Source organism: Pelobates fuscus, chromosome 2 (assembly GCF_036172605.1).
Source record: "Pelobates fuscus isolate aPelFus1 chromosome 2, aPelFus1.pri, whole genome shotgun sequence".
NCBI classification, from domain to species: Eukaryota; Metazoa; Chordata; class Amphibia; order Anura; family Pelobatidae; genus Pelobates; species Pelobates fuscus.
This window is the reverse complement of record NC_086318.1, coordinates 234,692,376-234,716,233: the sequence shown is the minus strand read 5'-3', so window position 1 is coordinate 234,716,233 and position 23,858 is coordinate 234,692,376. Positions and strand designations below refer to the sequence as shown.

Sequence of the window (23,858 nt, the reverse complement as noted above, 5' to 3'; positions counted from 1 at the left end):
TCGCATTATTGAGATATTGAACATACTATTGTTTTGTCTTTTCTGCTTATATTTTACATGAGATGCCAATAACAGAACTCCCTACCTCAAACAAACATATATTTGAACACCAAGGAGGACTTTTGGCTAAACTACACTAAAGCATCACCTCCTCAAAGGCTTATAGAAACAAGACCATTGTTTTATTACTCTGGGAGTTTTTAAGTATATCTAAGTTATTTCTATCACTATTTGGTTTTACTGCACACACACACACGCACACACATAATATATATATATATACACACTTGTTTTCTACCTATTGTTTGTTTTCCCTTGGATTGTTAGGGTATCCAATTAACAGAATATGCTGCCATTTGAATGAGCGCTGTAACTCTCCTTCTCTTTATTAATTTTCTAATTGCAATTTTCTATTATGAGAGTCTACTGTCTAAGGAAGCGTATGATGAACCACGGGGAACAAACTAAACAGTTCTTGTTGTAAATAATGAGGGGAAAAAAACCTAACATGCAAATATAAACTCCCACTACCAAGGAAAGCTATGAGCAGGCAATCATGCCACTTATAGACACAGCATGTGTTCTGGGTTTAGAATAATTCTGTACAATGGTGGTCTGAAGACATTTTGACAACATGAGGATAAAATCGCTTTCCACAACACAACTAAAATTCTGCGACATGTTATATAACGGTTACGAAACAGTTTGTTTTGTAGATTTGGATTAGAAGCATTTTGATATGAATAAAATGACAACACAATCTAGGAAATGTACAGATTACAAGCTTTACAGACACGAAGATGTTCCTCTTCACAAACTATTGTGGCTGCACAGGACCACAGATGATAGATGCAGAATTCCTTTTATGTGAGTACACCCTGGCAGGGTTATTAACAAACGTCTGAATAGCCTCGTACGAGATAGGGGAAGCAGTGTGCAGCCATATAGGGCCATTCAAACAGGATCACAAGGTTAAAAAGTAAGAAAAAAAAGAACAGCACTCACCACTTATTGGTGGGCAAAGAGCATGCAGTGCACGCTCATGTGGTGCAGCAGACACAAGAGCAGCAAACTCCGCAGAACTGAAGTATTGAGTAAAAAGAAAAAGTCCAGCACTCTTGAATTTCCAACTTGTGAAGTACTGATGGAAACACACAGCAACATCTCAGTCCTCACATGGGCTTTTCTCAAGCCAGGCATGAGAAAAGCCCCCGGGTCGCTGAAACATGGCTGTGTGTTTCCAATAAAATTATACAAGTTGGAAATTTGTGAGTGCTGGACTTTTTTCACTTATTAATACACACAATTTAGCAATGCATGCTCTTAATGAATCAGGATTTGGTCCAGATTTCTGCAAGACCAAAAGCTGCATGTTGACAATGACATTTGTTGGTCGAAACGTTGCCGCTGTACAAATGATTCTCCAATAAATATGCCTGATATTGAGCTCAGTGAGTGCCTGAAGCCTTTTTGGCTGAAATTTATATCCAGATGCTTAAAATCTAGGCTTGAATTTTAAAAGCAAACTACCGTATATACTCGAGTATAAGCCGACCCGAATATAAGCCGAGGCCCCTAATTTTACCACAAAAAACTGGGAAAACGTATTGACTCGAGTATAAGACTAGGGCGAGAAATGCAGCAGCTACTGGTAAATTTCTAAATAAAATTAGATCCTAAAAAAAATATATTAATTGAATATTTATTTACAGTGTGTGTATAATGAATGCAGTGTGTGTATAATGAATGCAGTGTGTGTGTATGAGTGCAGCGTGTGTGTATGAGTGCAGCATGTGTGTATGAGTGCAGCGTGTGTGTATGAGTGCAGTGTGTGTGTATGAGTGCAGCGTGTGTGTATGAGTGCAGTGTGTGTGTATGAGTGCAGTGTGTGTGTATGAGTGCAGTGTGTGTGTATGAGTGCAGTGTGTGTGTATGAGTGCAGTGTGTGTATAAGTGCAGTGTGTGTATGAGTGCAGTGTGTGTGCATGAGTGCAGTGTGTGTATGAGTGCAGTGTGTGTGTGTTGCAGAGCCTTGGTGGGGGGTGGGCAATTTTTTTTACATTTTTTTATTATTTTACATTTTTTTTAATTATTATTTATTTTTTATTTAATTTCATTATTATTATTTTTGTATTATTATTTCTTATTTAATTATTATTATTTTTTTTATTATTAATTTTTTTTTTTTCGTCCCCCCTCCCTGCTTGATACATGGCAGGGAGGGGGGCTCCCTCGCTGGTGGTCCAGCATTGGCAGTTCAGTGGGGGGAGTGGGGGCTGGCAGAGCTGTAACTTACCTGTCCTGCAACTCCTGTCAGCTCTCTCCTCCGCGCCGTCCATGCAGCTCCCAGTGTAAGTCTCGCGAGAGCCACTTACACTGGAAGCTGACCGAGGTGCTGAACGGACGGCGCGGAGGAGGAGAGAGCTGGCAGGAGCTGCAGGAGAGGTAAGTAAGATCTCTGACAGCCCCCACAGCCCCTGTCTGTATTATGGCAATGCAAAGTGCCATAATACAGACTATTGACTCGAGTATAAGCCGAGTTGGGTTTTTTTAGCACAAAAAATGTGCTGAAAAACTCGGCTTATACTCTAGTATATACGGTATTTGCCCTCTTTGCTGATAGCTGCAGCAGTTCTGTGATATACATGTTCCAACCCATGGCATGGAAGGTGTAGGCATGTGAAAAGTTTATAATCTCTGAATAGTTAGACAGGGGACCTTATTGACAACCACAAGCTTCTGTTTTTATTTCTATTTTTTTTTTTTTTTTTGAAATGTGGCACCACAGAGTTTTTTTTAATCATTTATCCTTTGGCTGCTAGTGCTGCAAGTGGGCAAATAGTACTTAGAATAGTTTACTTCCAAATTTCTTTAGGCTTTAGTAAATGTGAGAATTGCCAGTGTGGTCGGAGGTCAGTCGTTTTTACAGAATATTGGCACGCCATACAAATCATAGCAGATACGGCTTGCACAGTGTATAGATTTTATGCTCTATAAAGTGATACTAAGCTATGTTAGTCACAACCAGCTTGCGCTTGGTCCAAATCATTCAGCTTCTTCTTCTTGGCACAGCAGAGCTTTATTCCAATAAAACAGCAAAAGATCTATTTCAATAAAAAGTATATACTGTAAAGGAATAAAAATAAACAAATAACAATTGACCAGATTCAGGCCATGAAATAACCTCGTTCATAAATGTTACAAATTCAATTGCCTTAAACTGTTTAATTAAGCCAGTTAATGGCTAAATCATAAATTGCTTAGAGATTAAAATGTTAACTATCTTTCCTCATTCCTGGATGGCACAAAGTGACACATAGCTAGGTTATGTACAGTTCACAATGAGTCACATTTGCAGTAAATTGTGCATGTTTCTAAAGAAGCTTTTAAAATTATTAATCCAAGTATATCAGCATAATTACTAACTTTAAAAATGCTTATATTTCTATATAGATACTCCTCACTTACCGACCGGGTTCCGTTCTTACGACCTGGTCGTAAAATGAACTGATCGGTAAGTGAGGATGCGTGCAGGTCTATGTTCGGAGAAATTTTCCCAAACATAGACAAGCACAGCAGAGCAGGGAATCCCTCAAATCTATGTTCGGGTAATTTCCCCCGAACATAGATTAGAGGGATTTCCTGCTCTGGTGCGTTTCCATTATGTAATTCATTATGATGTGCTCACATAAAAAATGAATTAAAGAAAAACACCAAAGAAAGAATAGTGACTAAAACAGTGAACCTGAAAATGATTGCTTCTGCATTACTCATGCAACACAAAGGCATTTTATTAGTGGTGTCATCCACAGTTTTCTAAATAAATGAACAGGGCTCATTGTTCTGACGATCTGCTAAACTAGATCATCAACCAATTTAACAGTTTCTGAGGAATCATTGGTAAGAGTGCCTGCAGACTGTAACTCCAGAAACGGTAATGGTGCAGAAATCGATTACCTGGCCAGGTAGAAGAATGCTAAAATCAAGGCCACAAGTAAACTCCGTATGGTGTTCTATCTTGTCAAGCAGCACAGAAGGCTTGGAGAAATCCCACAATCTATGGAGAGAAAATAATCAAAATGTAATGCAAACCCCATACAAGAAAATACTATGCGCATTCAAAATAAATAAATATATAAATAATACATTACTAGACACAAAATCAAAAATGGTGTAACATGATTACATCCCGAGAAATAGCAGCAGCAAGGTGTGTAGGTGCTTCACAGTGAATAAAAAACACAATCCAAGGTGTACTACTCGTGTATCCCCTTCATCATGTAATAGTAATAGACACAAAATAAAGTGTACACCTTAAGCACAGGAACATAAGATATAAATACCCTGTTGTGGCGAAACCAACTTCGCCACTGTGAACTGGAGAAGCCTGGTTGCTAGCCTCCTGCCCTGCGACTATGGCCCCTGGACATATTGTACTGTAAAAACTATATTTGGGCATGTAATAATGTATATTACTGCTACTGGGCCTTTAAGGGCCATCCGTGGATCTATTGGGACTGTTGGGATACTGTACCTTTAAGACTGTGGAGCGTATTACAGTAATCCTGCCTTTAATACTTTAATGTCATGTATGCATTTATGTGTTCAGTTAACCTGGGTTATATATATGCAGCATTCATCTGATTGTTCGGTAGAATCACTCCATTCATTGTATTGAGGAAACTACCGAACAACCAGACCACCCAGGACTAAGTGTGCCTCCAATTACCGTTTGCAACAATGTTGCAAACGGGTAATTGGCAATCAGTGTAGTGTGGTCTTTGTCCTCTGGGTGGCCGCCATTCGGGAAACGAACACGTGGCGGCGGCCATCTTAAACTACCGAACAGCGGTGTTTTGCCGTCGAGCGTCTGGAACTGAAAACGGACACTCGACTAGGCAAACACCGCTGAGACCTCCAGACTTCCAGGATTTCGTGGGGAAACTACCGAACGGCCCGCCGTTCGGTAGAAAGAAACTCACGAACTAAGGGATTCATGCGAATCCCCCTTAGGCTCCATAACCCAGGCAATTCGTCTGTTTCGTTCCCTTTTCTGTGACCGACCGCAGGGCCAAAATGCATGGAACTGTTTTCGGATACTTTACCCATGCGGTCGGTCAAAACTTTGCCTGCTCATAACTCCCGAACGCTTTATCCGAATGGGCTGATTTTAACATATGTTGTTCCTCCAGACTAGGGCTATCTGGAGATATAGTATTTAGGGTACATCCAAAACTTGGGTAAAACTATGTCCCTGTTAATTGTGTTAACAGATATGTTGGAGGGAGGAGATGTGTGGGTTGTACCTTAAACTGGATTGGTGTACTGTAAACCCCTCCCTTGCATGGGAGAATCTCATATAAGCCTGTGTGTGAATAAATCGTTGTTGTTGCTGTTTAACCCTGAAGCTGGAGTGTGTCTCTTTCTTGGGGGGAAAGGGGACTGTATGCCGACTGCCAGGAGTGTAAGCTGTTCGTATTGCTTTTCCTGTTCGGCTGCTTCCAGGGTTTGTGTGTCTGCTGTTCGAGAGTTGGTGAATTCGTGCAGTTTGGGAGTTCGGGAAGTTGGTGCTTATAGTAGCTGCTGGTCTATGGAAAAGGGGATTATCGCCTAAACTGATTTTTCCCCTTTTATGCTGAAACGGTCCGCAACACCTGTGTTGCGAATAAACAGGAAAATCTAAAACATAGAAAAATATCTGTATATTCAGGGGGGAAAAAAAATCAAATAGTGGAATATAACTCACAAAATATAGAGCCGTATAAAGATGTATATTTTTCTTCCCTCAGTGGTGGAAATACTGGAGATGGAGGCTCCAAGTGAATGTAAAAAACTTTATTATGGTCAAAAAGTAAATATGGATAATAACAATATCGGGACAAAAAAAGGAATTGAGAAGGAATTTACATTTTTGGACATTAGTATTTATAAAATCCCTGTTTTTTATGCTCTCCCTAAGATTCATAAGATTCAAAATCCTCCTGGGGGACCCATAGTCGCAGGGATCAACTCCATCACTAGCCGTCTGTCAGAATACGTGGATAGGCTGTTACAACCCGCGTATCTGAAAGATTCCTCCCAACTCATCAGAGACTTGATGACCATTACGTGGGGGGATGATTGATTTCTAGTTACCTGCAACATGGGAAGTTTATATACTATTATTTCCTATTCATCAGGATGTAAAGCTGTAGATCATTTTCTTCATTCATACGGCTTTCCGGACATCCAAATTAGTTTTATTTGGGAGAGTATTCAGTTTATTTTAACCAATAATTATTTTTATTTTTGGTTCGAGAGATCATACTTCCTCCAATTAGTTGGCAGTGCAATGGGGACCAGGTTTGCACCCAGCAACGCTAACCTTTTTATGTCCTATTGGGAGCAATCCTTTCTTTCCGACATGGATGGCTGGGGTAGCAACCTGGTCCTCTATCGCAGATACATTGATGATATATTTTTATATCTGGAGGGGAGACCATGATTCCCTCAAAACGATTTTTTTTTTTAATTTTTAAACAGTAATGACTATAATATTGTTCTTACCACCAATTTTAACCAAAATAGTGTCCAATTTTTAGATCTTTAAGTTTACATTGAAAACTCTATTATTAAGACTAAAACCTTTTTAGTGTACGTGAACAGTTTTATTGACACCACCAGTTGCCACTTTGAACCTTGGCTTGGAAATGTCCCTAGAGGACAGTTTGGTTGTATTTTTAGAAATTGTAGTGACGGGAAGTTTTTAATCAACAAGCTGATTTTATTAAACAACAATTTTTAAAGAATAACTATAACCCGGTGGTTTTAAATCAACAATTGGAGAACGTAAAAATTTTAAAAAGAGACGAGATTATAAAAGACAAAGGGGATAAAATAAAATTAGATAATAGGAATGAACTAAAAGGTGTTCCTATTATTTTAGATTTTAATAATCAATCAAGGTTTTTAAGAAATGTTGGCATATTTTAAAAACAGATAGCGATCTTTCAGAGTTTATTGGAGATAGACCCAATATTATTTACAAGGTGCCAAGAATATAAAAAAATATTTAGTACAGAGTTTTATTAAACCCCATAAGGTTACTAATACATTTAATCAGAAACCTGGTTTCTACCACTGTAAATTATGTCCTGGTTGTAAAAAAACGAATTTTAAAAAGGTGCCCATCATATCATTTAGGTCATCAGTATCAGGAAAAACTTTTTATGTAAGAGACATTTTAACCTGTCATTCCTCAAATGTTATATATCTCCTCTGGTGCCCGTGTGGACTGCAATACGTTGGTATTACTACTAGAAACTTAAAAACATGTATTTCAGAACACATGGGAAGTATCCAGAGTGGGTATGAAAAGCACAGTGTATCTGCATATTTTTCTAAGTTTCATAATAAGGATCCATCACTTTCGAATTTTATCGCTATTTATAAGAAAGTTCCCAATTGGAGAGGAGAGGACAACTCTAAAGAACTTAGCAAAATAGAAAGCAGATGGGTTTTTACATTAGACACCTTGGCCCCAAAGAGTCTAAATATAGATTTTGAATTGGTTAATTTTCTATAAATTATTGGGTAATTCTAGACAAACTCCTATTGTATTTAAAGTTTTTTATGGATATCTTATTTTACAACTGTGTTTTATATCACCCACTATGATCTTTTAATTCTTTATATTTGTTAATCTTAGCATGTTTCAAACTTGTTTTTATATATATATATATATATATATATATATATATATATATATATATATATATTATGTTAACATCTGCATATCACTTTGTTTGAGAATTTCTTCCTTAAGTAAAATGGCGCCTGGACTACTTACGCCATTCCGCCGGACTTATTCATAAACCGTAAGTGATGTAAATACCATGCTTCATGTCTGAATGCCCAGAATGATGACTTACTATTCACCCGCCGGAAGTGATGCTACACGGAAGCCAGGTGCACATAATGGACATGAATTACACATGTATATATTCAGAAAGGATGCAGGCATTGATCAGCACTGAGGAGGACTCCAGGAGGAGTCGAAACGCATCTGCTGACCATCTCTTGGGACTTTTAAACATTTATTTTTGCAGTGATTTATATTTGTTATTTATTCACTGCTTTTTTTGTCCTGATATTGTTATTACCCATATTTACTTTTTGACCATAATAAAGTTTTTTACATTGACTTGGAGCCTCCATCTCCAGTATTTCCACCACAGAGGGAAGAAAAATATACATCTTTAAGCCTGCATAGGCACCCTGGAGCGCATTATATAGACTCGAGCATGACACAGCTCTATACTTTGTGAGTTATATTCCACTATTTGATTCTGTTTTTCCCCTGTATCTACAGAAAGCAATTTTTCTATGTTTTAGATTTTCCTGTTTATTCGCAACACAGGAATAGGTATTTATATCTTATGTTCCTGTGCTTAAGGTGTACACTTTATTTTGTGTCTAGTAATATGATTACATGCTGTAATTGAGGATAAAAAAACAACACCCCCCCCCCCCCAAAAAAAAATACTTTTTGTCACTCAGATCTTCAATTCATTAATATAAATAATACATAAATTAATTTGATATTAATTAAAACAGTGTTGAATTTATTTATAATTATAATAAAGAGTAATTTAAGAAAGAAAAGTGTCCAGTTAGTACATCAAGTTTAACATTTTCTTTACTTCTGATTCAAAAACTGTTATGCCTACTATGATATTTGATATGATATAACTACTTGAAAGTATTTTTTTTTTTATTCAGTCTTTGAAAAAGTGTTGTGGTGGAATCTCGGGAAAAATAAATTTAGTAGGCCGAGATTACCACGTGGCATGTGTACGTGCATATGCTGACGTATCGATCAGTTGGTTGCACGAGGCAAGATACGATCAGTAGTGTACGGAGCATGTGCAAGAATACAGGATATAGTATTCCCCTCCTCCATTATGCTGGACAAGCCATGCGGTCAAACAGGAAGTTAATTCTTATTTGTGTTGATTGGTTAAGAGAATGTGCGGGTGGAGCTTAATATGGGAGGAGTTATATGCCTATATAAGGAGCCTGCACTATTGTCCGGGGCTCAGAACTTGTGGTATTTTGGTGACGCTAGTCCCTCTGAGTCCCGATCGGTGATCCAATAAAGAATCTCTTCCTTCCTGAAGAAACCTGTGTCCATCTCTCTGTGCTTGGCTTCCGTCAGTTTCTCCGGTATCATTTGGTGCGTTGGCCGGGAAGCTCATCGTTCAACGGTAGCTGAGAGGCAGAGGCGTGAGACGGTCTATCTTTGCCCACGTTCTCTACGGCTGCACCCCTGAACTTCTGCGTGGACCTCCCTTCGTCTCGGCGCCACTGGGCCGTTGTCCAGGAGATCATCGGCCTCTACGTGAGAAGTGCTGGGGTGTCCCCGTCGATGAGTGTGAACTCAGGTTCAGGAACGAGGAGGTAAGACAACTGCTGTTTTAGACGGCAGGACCCACTAGGGGTATACCGATTGTGCGGTAGGCCCAAAGGGGTTTTGAATCTGTGTATCTGCCCCCTCTGTCGGAGGGAAGGAGCGAAGGCGCACCGCTCGATCGAACGCTCTTTAGTCAGACCGTTTGATTCTGTTAGTCAGGCGGGGCTCTGGTGTAAATAGCCCTAGCCGGACACCGGTGTCTTGTCTAGACTAGCGTTCTAGGGTGTACATTTTGTTCGCTAGGTCGGAGAGACCGGGAGACTAAGCGGCGTCTGTGTAAATTCGGTTCGCTAGTTCTCATCCTATCTGGGCTAAGTGGGAAGGCGTGTAAATTTGGAACCCACTAGACTTTTGATAGTGCGACTAAGAGGCGTCTGTGTAAATTCGGTCCTCTAGCTCGCTATATATGTGGTGATTGGGCAGTGTGGCTAACCAAAACGTATGTAGATTGTTTTTAGGTAGTCCATCAAGGTACTGGCCAATAGTTTAGTTGGGAATTGTAAATGTGTTAACGATTGTTTTAGTAAAGTGTATATCTTGTTAGATAGCGCGAGCTCAGCCGTCTAGCGAGAGTGTTAATAGTGTGTTGCTGTATTATAGTGCACGGTACCATAACCCTGTATATTTACTGACACTGTATATAAGTATTAATCACTGTCGTCCATTGCATGTTTTAACACCATAACCACTAATAATTGTATTGTGACCTTAACTTGTGCTTTGACCTATGCTAACCGTACTGTAACCGCTATTTGTAAAAGACGATGTTACTGGGGTGTGTTATAGACGGGTAATTCGTATATAGAGAATTATAGCGTGGGTGACTGTATAGTTACGCCAAAGGGCATAATATTGATTATATAGTGACTGGTGTAACAGCTGTGTGTGTACGGGAATTCCCTGAGTGTTTATTGTTATTGTGTACGTTTCACTTGGTAACCGTACCACGTGGTGCTGTTGCCAGAGGAAACGGGTGTGACTGTTGAATAGTACGCGTGTATAGTATTCGTTGTCGACGACGTTCCATTGTTAAGTATGGGTGCGTCGCAGTCAACGATTCCGGATCCCTTAGGTTGTATGGTGAAGAATTTTAAAAAGGGATTCAAAACTTGTGATTTTGGGGTTAAGATGTCTCCTGTACGTTTAGTTACTTTGTGCACTAGGGAGTGGCCTACTTTGGTTGCGGCATGGCCGCCACGTGGCAGTTTGGATCCAACTCTGGTACAGCGCTTACACGTGGCTGTATCAGGTAGGCCTGAACTTTACGGCCAGTTTCCTTATATTGACTGTTGGAGACAGGCCGTAAATGACTCGCCAAAATGGCTCCAGACATGCCACGAGGAGCAGTGTCGCCTCATGGTAGCTAGGACTTGTTCGTCCACTAGGACTGGTGTTAGGCCCATTTTGGACACGCCCCCTGAGTCCGAGATCCCTTTGCCGCCCCCTTACTTTCCGTTAAGAGGAAGTGACGCAAACGCAGGAAGTCCTGCACCCCTCCCCTCATTACCCTCATCCACTTCCGCTTCCTCCTCCAGTACAGGATCCACCCCCCCTCGTACTAAATCTCCCCTTCCGGAACCAGAACCCACCCCCATTAGAAACGAATATCCTGATTTGGCGCCACTTCAGACTTCCGGTCAAGCTTCATCTAGCTCGACTCGAAGTGTTTTATTTACAACCTTTTCCCAAAGCCAACCTCCCACATCCCCATACCCTATCTCTCCCCGACCGGAACCCATGACTGACGCCTCTCTACGTAGCCCCATCCAAACCCGACAGTTGACTGGTGCCCAACAATTAAAGCACTATCAGATGCCTCTTCGTCTGAATCCTGGGTCAGCTTATATCGATGCCGCAGGTCAAATGGCACACGCTGACCCAGTCTTCGTATATGTCCCATTTACCACAACCGACCTTTTAAACTGGAAGACCCATAATTCCTCGTATACTGAGAAACCACAAGCTATGACTGATCTGTTCACCTCAATAGTACAGACGCATAATCCGACATGGGCTGATTGCCAGCAGTTACTAATGACTTTATTTAACAATGAGGAAAGGACAAGAATAAATCAAGCAGCCATAAAAGCACTAGAGGATAGAGCCCGTGCTTTGAACCAAGACAATCCAGCAGCATGGGCCGCAACACATTATCCCAACACTGATCCTGATTGGAACGTAAATGGTGCTGACATGGTTCAACTCAGAGCCTATAGAGACGCTATAATTGCTGGCATGAAAGCAGGAGGAAAGAAAGCCATTAACATGTCGAAGACAGTTGAGGTGATCCAGAAAAGCGATGAAGCGCCCAGTGTCTTTTATGACCGATTATTGGAGGCATACCGTTTGTATACCCCCTTTAATCCGGAAGACGCAGACAATTCCCGAATGGTTAACTCCGCCTTTGTCAGCCAAGCTTACGGAGATATTAAGCGCAAGCTACAAAAGTTAGAAGGGTTTGCAGGTATGTCCATCACCCAACTAATGGAGGTAGCAAATAAGGTTTATATGAACAGGGATACAGAAAGTAAGAAAGAGGAAGAGCGCAAGATGCGTAAAAAGGCTGATATGCTAGCGGTAGCGATCGCAGGCGTAGATAGACGGGGCCCAGATAGAGGCGATAGTAAGTGGAATGAGGAACCTCTAAGTAGAAATCAGTGCGCTTACTGTAAGGAAGAAGGGCATTGGAGAAATGAGTGTCCGCGAAGAGAACAGTCTGAGAGAGACAGACCTAGGTCAGGTTACGGAAACTTTAGAGGCAGAGCGAGAGGTAGAGGAGGCCCCGGAGGGAGTAATGGTTATAGAGGGAGTAATGGGAACAGAGGAAGTGTTAGGGAAGACAGGTATATTCCAGCAGCGCAAAGGTCCCGCGATAGAGAAGGTAGGGACTTTGTAGGATTGGCTGACACGGTCATGGAGGACTATTGATACCGACCGGGCTCCATCCCCCTTGGTCGAGCGGAGCCTATGGTCGATGTATCAATAGGGGGAAAAAGGAGTGCGTTCATGATCGACACTGGTGCTGAACATTCAGTGGTGACTAATCTAGTTGCTCCTCCATCTGGAAGGACTATTACTGTGATAGGAGCAACTGGAAGAAGTGCTGAAAAACCGGTTCTTAAAAGTCGACTCTGTACATTGGGAGGCCACGTAGTAAAACACCAATTCCTTTATATGCCTGAATGTCCAGTCCAATTGCTGGGACGTGATATGCTATCAAAATTACAAGCGCATATTACGTTCCTACCAAATGGAACAACATCCTTAAAGTTTAATGGACCTTCAGGTATTATGACTTTATCCGTACCAAAGGAAGAAGAGTGGCGACTTTATACAGTGTTGACTAGCCAAAACCCTAGGAGTGATGAGACATTGTTTAACATACCAGGAGTTTGGGCAGAGAACAACCCACCAGGACTGGCCCGCAATATTCCACCTATAAAAATTGAACTGAAACTTGGGGTTTATCCAGTGAGCCTAAGACAATACCACATCCCGCAGAAGGCTAAGAAGAACATTCAATCCTATCTGGATAAGTTCATACGGTATGGTATCCTAAAATTCTGTACTTCCCCCTGGAACACCCCATTGCTGCCTGTTCAAAAGCCCGGTACAGATGAGTATCGACCTGTGCAGGACTTGAGAGCAGTCAATGATGCGGTTGTTAGTATACATCCAGTCGTACCCAATCCATACAACCTGCTTGCTTTAATTCCGGGCGGGGCTACTTACTTCACAGTCTTAGATCTCAAAGATGCCTTCTTTTGCCTCCGAATTGCCGCAGAAAGTCAATGTATTTTCGCTTTCCAATGGGAGAACGCTGTAACGGGCTCAAAACGCCAAATGACCTGGACAAGACTGCCCCAAGGGTTTAAAAATTCACCTACCCTATTTGGTTCAGCTCTAAGTCAAGATCTACTGGATTTCGAGTCTATCCCAGGAGAGTGTGTATTGTTACAGTATGTAGATGACTTGTTGATAGCAGCAGTTACAAAAGAAAAATGTCAGCAAGCAACGCACGATCTACTACACATTCTCTGGAAGGCAGGATACAAGGTGTCCAGAAAGAAGGCTCAGTTGTGTTTGCCAACTGTCAAGTATCTGGGATTCCATATCTCTGAAGGTCAAAGAATTATGGGGCCAGAGAGAAAAGAGGCTGTCTGCCAAATACCAATACCCAAGAATAGAAGACAAGTGCGAGAATTCTTGGGGGCAGCAGGCTTCTGTAGGATATGGATTCCCAGCTATGCGATACTGGCAAAACCTCTGTACGCAGCCATCAAAGGTACAGAGCACGACCCCTTCTTATGGACTCAAGAACAGCAAACGGCATTTGAAGATGTGAAGAAGGCTTTGATGAGTGCCCCAGCATTAGGTCTACCTGATCACACACGACCATTCTACCTGTATGTACATGAGCAAAGAAGAATGGCTGTGGGAGTATTGACACAGTACTTGGGATCATGGCAAAGACCTGTTGCCTACATGTCTAAGCAGCTGGATGCAGTGGCCAGCGGACTTCCACCTTGTCTAAGAGCCGTAGCTGCAGCCGCCCTGCTAGTAGCTGAAGCCGATAAACTCACTCTGGGTCAAGAACTTTATGTACGAGTCCCACATGCAGTACAGACGTTGTTGGATTACAAAGGAAATCATTGGTTTAGTAACAGCCGTATGACCAAGTATCAAGCAATGTTGTGTGAAAACCCAAGAGTGCATTTAGAGACTGTAAACACCTTAAATCCAGCTACCCTTTTGCCACAACCTACTGAAAGTCAACATGATTGTTTGGAAGTAATGGATGAAGTATTTTCAAGTAGACCAGATCTTCGTGATTTTCCCATCCAGAACCCCGATGTTCAATATTACACCGACGGCAGTAGTTATGTGAAAGAAGGGATCCGCTATGCAGGATATGCAGTAACAACAATAGACAAGGTGATAGAAGCTCGGCCACTGGCAAAAGGAACATCAGCACAAAAGGCAGAATTGATAGCACTAACACGAGCGTTACAATTGGCTGAAGGTTTAAGAGTAAATATCTATACGGACTCTAAGTATGCGTTTTTAACCACTCATGCCCACGGAGCTTTGTATAAAGAAAGAGGACTACTGAATTCAGAAGGCAAAGAAATTAAATACGCAGCTGAAATCCTACAACTATTGGAAGCAGTGTGGGAGCCGAAAGAAGTCGGTATTATACATTGTCGAGCGCATCTGAGAGGAGATGGTGATGTAACCAAAGGAAATCGGATGGCAGATAGTGCAGCTAAGCGTGCTGCTGAATCAGGAAGACAGGAGTATGTGGGGCATATAGCTGCTCTAATACCAACTCCACTGTCCCAATGGACTCCAGTTTATACAGCTCAAGAAGAGGAGTGGTTAAAGACTGAACCGGGAAAGTATTTGGAGAACAAGTGGTATCAGCTAGAAGATGGAAGAATAGTCATACCAGCATCACTAGCAGTAGAAATTGTCCAGAACTATCATAACGGGACACATTCTGGGAGAGACAGTACAGAAGAATCTCTCAGGAAACATTTCTACATACCAAGATTGTCCAACTTGACTCAGGCCATTGTACGTAGATGTGTAACGTGTGCTAAAAATAATGCAAGACAAGGACCAGTAAAGCCACCAGGAGTCCAGTTTATGGGGGGACTCCCCATGTCCGATCTACAAATAGACTTTACAGTGATGCCTAAATCGGGTGGACATCGTTACCTGTTGGTAATTGTGTGCACCTATTCAGGCTGGGTAGAAGCATGTCCTACTCGTACAGAGAAAGCAGGAGAAGTTGTGAGATTCCTGCTACGAGAAATAATACCCCGATATGGACTACCCTGTTCTATAGGATCGGACAATGGTCCAGCTTTTGTTCACCAGTGCCTACAACAACTGACTCATATGCTTGGTATAAAGTGGAGGCTTCATACTGCATATAGACCCCAGAGTTCTGGTAAGGTAGAGAGAATGAATAGAACTATTAAGAACCAGTTGGCTAAAATGTGTCAGGAAACCCAACTTAAGTGGAACGTTCTCTTACCTATAGCTCTATTGCGAATCCGCAGTACCCCTACCAGAAGGATGGGCCTCTCTCCTTTTGAAATTATGTATGGGCGACCACCTCCCGTACTTGGTAACTTAAGGGGGGATTTGAGTCAGTTGGGAGAAGGAATTACCCGGCAGCAGGTTGTAGAGTTGGGTAAGACTATGGAGGAGGTACAGAAATGGGTACAAGATAGATTACCTGTGAATATTTATCCCCCTGTTCATAGCTATCATCCAGGAGATCAAGTGTGGATTAAAGAGTGGAATAATGTACCGTTAGGGCCCAAGTGGAGAGGTCCTTATGTTGTTCTTTTGTCTACCCCTACAGCGATAAAAGTAGCCGAAGTGACTCCGTGGATACATCACTCCAGGGTTAAACCAGCAGCAGTCGATTCTTGGCAAGTTACAGCAGATCCAGAGAATCCCTGCAAGATCCGGTTAAAACGCACTACTCAGTCGGAGTAACGAGGAATCGTGTGGATTACAAATTTTATTGTTACAGGTGTGAGTGAGAAGGCCATAATAAAGCCTGTCCGCTTACCAACACATAGTGTATAAGCCAGGAAAGTCTCGAAGGGACACCTGTGAAGACGAGCAGAACTCCATTCCCTGCAGCCCTCACATCCTGGAAGCTGAGGTTCCATCGCACGGACGAAGACTGAGGATGACGGCGAAAGATGTGCTTTTGATTGTGTTTATTTATATGTGTTTTTATATTCAGGAAGGTAGAGGTACCGACACTCCTAGCTGTGAGGTATGCATTAAGACTACGAGAACAGGTAACCATATTTCCCAAACCCTAATTTGGCATTCACAGTACGAGTGTAAAGGAGAGGTATCAAGATGTAGATACCTAAATATAGACTATAGTGTGTGCCATTTAGGAGTAGGAGAACCTAAGTGCTTCAGTCCAGAGTATCAACCTCGTACAATTTGGTTGACTCTCAGGAATGGAGATCCTCAGGGGACCCTAATTAATAAGACGGTGTTAGAATCCGTATATTCTTCGGGTGTTCTGCTATTTGATGCATGTAAGGCGATATCAAGTGGTAGAAAGCCGTGGAATGTATGTGGGGATCTTAGATGGGAGAGGACGTATGGATCTAACGATAAATATATTTGTCCCAGTAGTAAAAATAAATATGTGAGTCCTAGATGCCCAAATAAAGACTATAACTTTTGCCCATATTGGTCTTGTGTGGGGTGGGCGACTTGGGGACAGACCGTAGATAAAGACATGATAGTGACTAAGTTGCCGACTAGCCCTTATTGTAAGTCTATGGAATGCAACCCAGTCCATATACTTATAAATAACCCCGACAAGTTCTTAGATAAGTATGGCAATTTATTTGGGTTTCAGATATACGGGACGGGTTTAGATCCTGGGACATTATTGTTTATAGGAATAGAGACTGATACGGTATCCTCCCAGACTCATCAAGTATACCATTCCTTTTATGAAGAGATGAGTATAGATAATAAGATCCCCCATAACGCTAAAAACCTGTTCATTGACCTAGCTGAGAGTATTGCCGGTAGTCTTAATGTTACCAACTGCTATGTGTGTGGAGGTACTAACATGGGAGACCAATGGCCTTGGGAAGCAAAGGAGGTAATGTCCGGTTCTGAGGCAGTTGACCAACTAATATCTACACAAGCCGATTATCATTTGAGTGTTAGAGGTAAATCTGAGTGGAGATTAAAGACCTCCATCATAGGTTATGTTTGCATAGCAAGGAAAGGAATAATGTATAATACTTCTGTAGGAGAATTAACTTGTCTAGGGCAAAAAGCTTATGATGATGATACTAAAAATACAACTTGGTGGTCGGCTTCAAATGTCTCAGAACCATCTAACCCGTTTGCCAGATATGCCAGTTTAAAGGATGTGTGGTTTGATCTATCTATCACATCTACCTGGAGAGCCCCAGCAAATTTGTACTGGATCTGTGGTAAGAAAGCCTATTCGGAGCTGCCACAGGACTGGGAAGGGGCATGTGTGTTGGGTATGCTCAAACCATCCTTCTTCTTGTTACCGATTGAAACAGGTGAGACTTTAGGTGTTAAAGTGTATGATGTGAATCATAGGAAGAAAAGGGGACCCTTAGAGATAGGCACCTGGGAAGATAATGAATGGCCTCCCCAGCGTATCATAGATTATTATGGGCCAGCCACGTGGGCAGAAGATGGTACCTTTGGTTATAGAACCCCTATTTATATGCTCAACCGCATTATAAGATTACAGGCGGTGGTTGAGATTATCACTAACGAAACATCACAAGCGCTCAATCTCCTAGTGAAACATAATACCAGGATGAGGACAGCAGTATACCAGAATAGATTAGCCTTGGATTACCTTTTGGCAGTAGAGGGAGGTGTATGTGGGAAGTTTAACCTAAGCAATTGCTGTCTTCAAATAGATGACGAAGGGCAAGCAATAGCTGAGCTTACTAGCCATATGGTTAAACTAGCGCATGTGCCTACTCAGGTATGGAAAGGGTATAATCCAAGTAGTTGGTTTGGTAGCTGGTATGAGTGGTTTGGAGGGCTTAAGGCAGTGGTAGGTGGAGTCCTACTGATTTTACTGTTGTGTCTACTCCTACCGTGTCTTATACCCTTAGTAGTTAGGTCTGTGCAAAGCCTGATAGAAAATATAGCAGAGAGGAAGGCTGCTGCACAGATAATGGCGATTTATAAGTATAAGGCTCTAGATCAAGGAGAACCAATGCAGGAAGATGAATGTTGAAGATTCACATCATAAGATAAGTCTGGTCTGGTTCAAGGTAACTTGCGGTGTAAGCAAAACTAAGGTTATGTGATGCCTCAAGTAATTGTGAAATATCAAGAGGCATCAAAGGGGGGAATGTGGTGGAATCTCGGTAAAAATAAATTTAGTAGGCCGAGATTACCACGTGGCATGTGTACGTGCATATGCTGACGTATCGATCAGTTGGTTGCACGAGGCAAGATACGATCAGTAGTGTACGGAGCATGTGCAAGAATACAGGATATAGTATTCCCCTCCTCCATTATGCTGGACAAGCCATGCGGTCAAACAGGAAGTTAATTCTTATTTGTGTTGATTGGTTAAGAGAATGTGCGGGTGGAGCTTAATATGGGAGGAGTTATATGCCTATATAAGGAGCCTGCACTATTGTCCGGGGCTCAGAACTTGTGGTATTTTGGTGACGCTAGTCCCTCTGAGTCCCGATCGGTGATCCAATAAAGAATCTCTTCCTTCCTGAAAAAACCTGTGTCCATCTCTCTGTGCTTGGCTTCCGTCAGTTTCTCCGGTATCAGTGTCTTTATTTAATGAAGTGATTTTGGGGCATAGATTGATCTGGTCCTTCCAGCCATGCGAATGAAAGCAGTGCAGTTTCTGAGAATTGGCCTTGTCTTACATTTTGTAATTGCCACACCTCTAGTTGCTGTCAGACAGCCATTACAGTTATTGAATTTGTTTGCCATCCAGTGTCAGCATGCAAAGTAAGCTGATGCTGCACGCTGGTTGTACATCTAATGCTTCTCTCTAAAAAAAAAAAAAAAACTGAATTCATTACTTTCTGTAGGGAAGCACTGGATTGGCAGATTGTGGAGATAGCAGTACATACACATTGGTCCCTCAATGCTTATTATCATAACAATAACTGACCAGTGAACCAAGTTTGAAGTACTTAGTTTCAGGAAACATGAAAATACATTGGTGTAGACAGTGGCGTACATATAGGGGTCGCAGCGGCGACCGGGCCCGTCACTCCAGGGGACCCAGCCAACCTCCGGACCCCTGTGACTGGGTACCAGCCACCATGTTTTGCGCCAAATCGCCGAGGCCGCCGTTTAAGGGGTCCATCGCGTGGTCCATGCTGTTAGGGCCACTCAATGGAGATGGATTTTCAGGGGGTCCGGTCAGCGCTGCGGCGCTTTAACAGCGTGACCTGGCCCCCTGTGATGAGATCACACTCAGGGAGGAAGTGACTGCCCCGGTCACTCCTCCCAACATACACAGAGACCTCGCAGGAGGGAGTCCAAGTGGGAACTCTGACTCCCATCAACCTAAACAAACACTGGACCTCAAAAAAAGTCATCCTCCTGTACCTAAAAGGTAGGAAACAGGAGGGTGACTTAGACAACATTTTAAAAATTCCCGGAGAGAATTTACATTTAACGGTCTTTGGATTTTTTTTATAACTAACAATTTTGGTGGGATACGCGCAGTGGTATATCCTTCCCCTAAGAGCAGAACACAGATATTGATAATATAAAATGTATTATTTCAGCAATAGACATAATAATGAGAGGGAATTTACTTTATATTCTAGATATATATATTCTAAACTCAAACGTAAAATATATTATACATATTTCATTGTTACCATTAATCTTATTTTTTCCTTTGTCCATGACATGATATTTACATTATATTTAAGGTCTTTTTTTGTCTTTTTCAAACTGACAATATTTATCTTGTACGCTGTAAATCACAGAATTTATACCAAAATGCTTAAGGGACCACTCAACACCCATAAAGCACTTCACTTCAGTTTGTTACAAAATTGGAAAGCACTTCAAACTGTTTTTTTTTTGCCTTCTTTTGGATGAACAGCAAAAACAGATATGAGAAGGGCTGAAATTGATGGACTCATGTCTCTTTTCAGCCTATGTAACTATGAGTCATTTTCTTAAAGTAGGTGCAGTTTAAGGGCAAAATCTGATTTTTAATCTGTATTGTAAGACATTTGCTGTTACAAAAGAGATGTAACTCAGCATCTGATCACTGCAACATTTCTACCAGCTATTTACAAAGTATTAATAACTCAGCTGTAATTACCATTAATTATAAACCAGGGAGCAGAGATACACCGCTTACTTAAACAAATACAGTGGGAATAAGGCAAGTAAGCCTGAAATTGAAATGATTTACTTAATTTGCCAGGTGGATTAAAGATAAATGCTTATCTGCTTCCTTCCTTTTATTTCTTCGCACTTTGGTTTATCATTCATGTTAGTTAATATTTAAAATGACAAACATGAAGTACAGTAGACTATTTCTACATGACCCACTTCAATGGTAAAGCATAGCTGGGATTTGAAGCATAATCTTTGAAAGGAAGCAATTATCCGTGAACACAAAGCATCACTGAGTCACTTCGGCAAACAAAAATATCAGGATCGGTTAAACAGAGGCGTCCGTAGACTAGATTTAAATTGCTGCTTTTGAGCCTAGTATATTATTTTGCTCAATGGACAAAGTATGGCCTGTGTCGTATTTTTAGCAATTATCCAATTGAATACAGACACAATCATCAAACATACTGAAATATTAATAGGTCAATGAAATTGCTCATTTTTCTTTAATCTTGCAGACAATCATAAATTATTTCTGGGCTTTAAACCACCCCTAAAATGATGTATGTATGACTGCTAAATACTAAGTAGCCAGTTGTATTCACAAAGCACTGGGTCCTTCCAGAAGGTGAATTAGGCATTTGCCTAGAGCGTTGATGCAGAGGGGTTGTTCTACAGCTCCATTCACTGGTAGGAAGATCAAAAGATCTCCCTGACCAACTTCCTGATGATCCATTGCTCCTGTGTGACTGAAAACATGGTAGTCAGGTAGTTCCCACTTCCCCCCCACTGATCCACCAAATAAAATACTTATTTTACAAAGCAAGAATAATTTGCTGCTCTATACAAATATTTATATATAGCATGAAACTACTTGACCTAAAATGTAGCAGCCTAAACATGGGGATATGCATTTAGATACCATGTCTCAATGAAACATCACGTAAAATCTTCAGGACTATGTGTCACAAATTGCTATTTCTCTGCTTTACTTTGCAAAGGTTACACTAGTTTGTTGTTGCACAGTGTTGATTTAGATCAGTGGTAGTCAACCTTTTTCTACCTACCGCCCACTAATGCATCTTTCTTGATGGACAAATGTCCTTACTGCCCACCAGTTTTCGCGCAAGTGTAGAATATTTTTTAGAAAGGAGGGTGATTTAAAAAAATAAATGTACGTATATTTATCTTTTTATTTCTACTTTATGCATGTTTATAATGTTTTTAACTTTATAAAGTTTATCAAGAAAACAAAGTAAATTTAAATTACCTTTACTAGTGATTACTGAGATCCTTGATGTTGATGCTGCAAGACTAAATATTTGATATCTGGTTCGATTTTCGTAACGAACAAACGAAGGTCTCCTCTTTCTGTGATATTCAGACGATTTCTCTGTTTGCTCATAATATGATTTCTCATCTGTGCATCAGCTCCCCTCCTTTCCCTCCTCAATTCCCCTCCCCACCTTTTTTTCCTCCTTTTTCCTATTTTCTAACCTTCCTTATAGCAATGGCGAGTAGGAAAGCTGAGCTAGGTAGCCCACTTACTATTATTAGCCAACAACAATTCTCTCCTTTTCCTTTTTTCTCCTTTTTTACAAGTACTCTACTCCTTCTTTCTCCTATTCTACAAGTACTCTGCTCTTTCTTTCTCCTATTCTACAAGTACTCTGCTCTTTCTTTCTCCTATTCTACAAATACTCTGCTCCTTCTTTCTTCTATTCTACAAGTACTCTGCTCACAGACAAACACATAAACACACTCACACATACACTTACAGACACATACACTTACAGACACACACACACACACATACACTTACAGACACACACACACACACACACATACACTTACAGACACACACACACACATACACTTACACACACTTACAGACATACACTTACAGACACACACTCACAGACAAACACACACATACACTTACAGACACACACACTTACACACACACACACACAGACAAACACACACATACACTTACAGACACACACACTCACAGAGAAACACATTCACACAAACATACACACACACACATACACTTACAGACACACACTCACACATACACTTACAGACACACACTCACACATACACTTACAGACACACAAATTATTAATATTAAATGTCCACCCAGCCTCCCTATCTGGAGAGCTAGTGTGGATCTGTCCCTGGGGTCCAGTGGGGCTTCACTTTGGCGGGCAGTAGAGTTCTAATCCGAGGCGGCGAGAGAGCTCTAACCTCTCTGCTCCCTCGCGGGCTACTGATGCCAGGAGCCGGAATAAGACGTCATAAGCAAACATCGCGCGAGGGAGCAGAGAGGTTAGAGCTCCCTCGCCGCCTCAGATTAGAACTCTGCCGCCTTGGGGGGTCCAGAAGGCCCCCAAGCCGCTCGCGCGCCCGCCCACTCTAAAAAGGAGAAATCCTCTCAAAAAGAGGATTTAGCCGACGAAACCCCTACCGTCCACCTGGAATCCTGAAACGCCCACTAGTGCGTGGTAGGGACCAGGTTGACGACCCATGACCTAGATAAATGTTTACTTCACTTTGTTTTCATGGTTGTGCTGTACAAAATAAAGATAACTTCAGCAAACAACATCTTGGCCAAAGAGACACTACAACTGAATTGTCCCAGGTTGATGCTAAAATTGTTCCAAGGCTTATCAGACTAATCCCACCCATAAGGGCAGTCTAGAACCAAAATGCAGGCATGTTCTCTCTGTACGAGATATACAGTAACCCTGGACGATTGTTTGGGCCTTGTCAGGGCCTCGTCAGTGAGGTGTAGTTGATACCCCTCTAGACACAGTGAGCATGGGGTCCACGTCTAGATTACCCTTTTGAACTTGGGAAGAGTCAAGTTAATGCTTTGCAACAAAAAGAGAGGATGTGTTTTTCACAACCTGCCTTCTAAGAAATCTGGTTGCAGCCATTGATAGCTTCCTTCTCCTTCTCGGTTACTTCAACTTTGAACATGAGAACTATGCTTCTAACGGTGTATCTAAGAACATTCAGTGCCTTCGTTATCTTTTTCTATCCTGTTCTTTGTTTGTGAAGGGCAATGATCTCTTCTCTTAACTTTGAGGACCATTCATTTGACTTAGCTATATTTCTAACATGACATTCAACAAACCTCTAGTCAGTTCAGGTATTAGGTAAGTAAGTGTTTCAGGTAAGTGTTTCAGCTCAAGCACACCTGGACCCATGGGCGTCCGCAGGAAGTTTTACACAGGGGGGCATAATTGTAATGATATCCATGCTTGGCCCCTTTTTGACAGAGGGCATAGTCATTATCACATAAAGCCAGGGTGACAAGATTTTGGAAATAAAAAACCAGGACACCCATTGGGGTGGGGCAGTATACGTAAATAGCGTTTTCACAACTATGGTCTCAGGAATACATGTTTGTATTCCTGACACTAAAGTGTTCCTTTAAGCAAATTAAAGGAACATTCTGGTTACCATAACAACTTCATCTAAATGAAAATGCTATGATGCCAGAAGG

General features: G+C 41.5%; 1 protein-coding gene across 1 annotated transcript in view; it reads right to left on the bottom strand.

Moving 5' to 3' along the window:
* The window catches only part of PEX7 (peroxisomal biogenesis factor 7), a 303,428-nt gene that overhangs the window by 85,935 nt on the left and 193,635 nt on the right, over positions 1-23,858 (bottom strand). Inside the window, exon 9 of the mRNA XM_063441196.1 lies at positions 3,958-4,057. Coding sequence (XP_063297266.1) covers positions 3,958-4,057 — 100 coding nt within the window. The remainder of the gene's footprint in view (positions 1-3,957; positions 4,058-23,858) is intronic.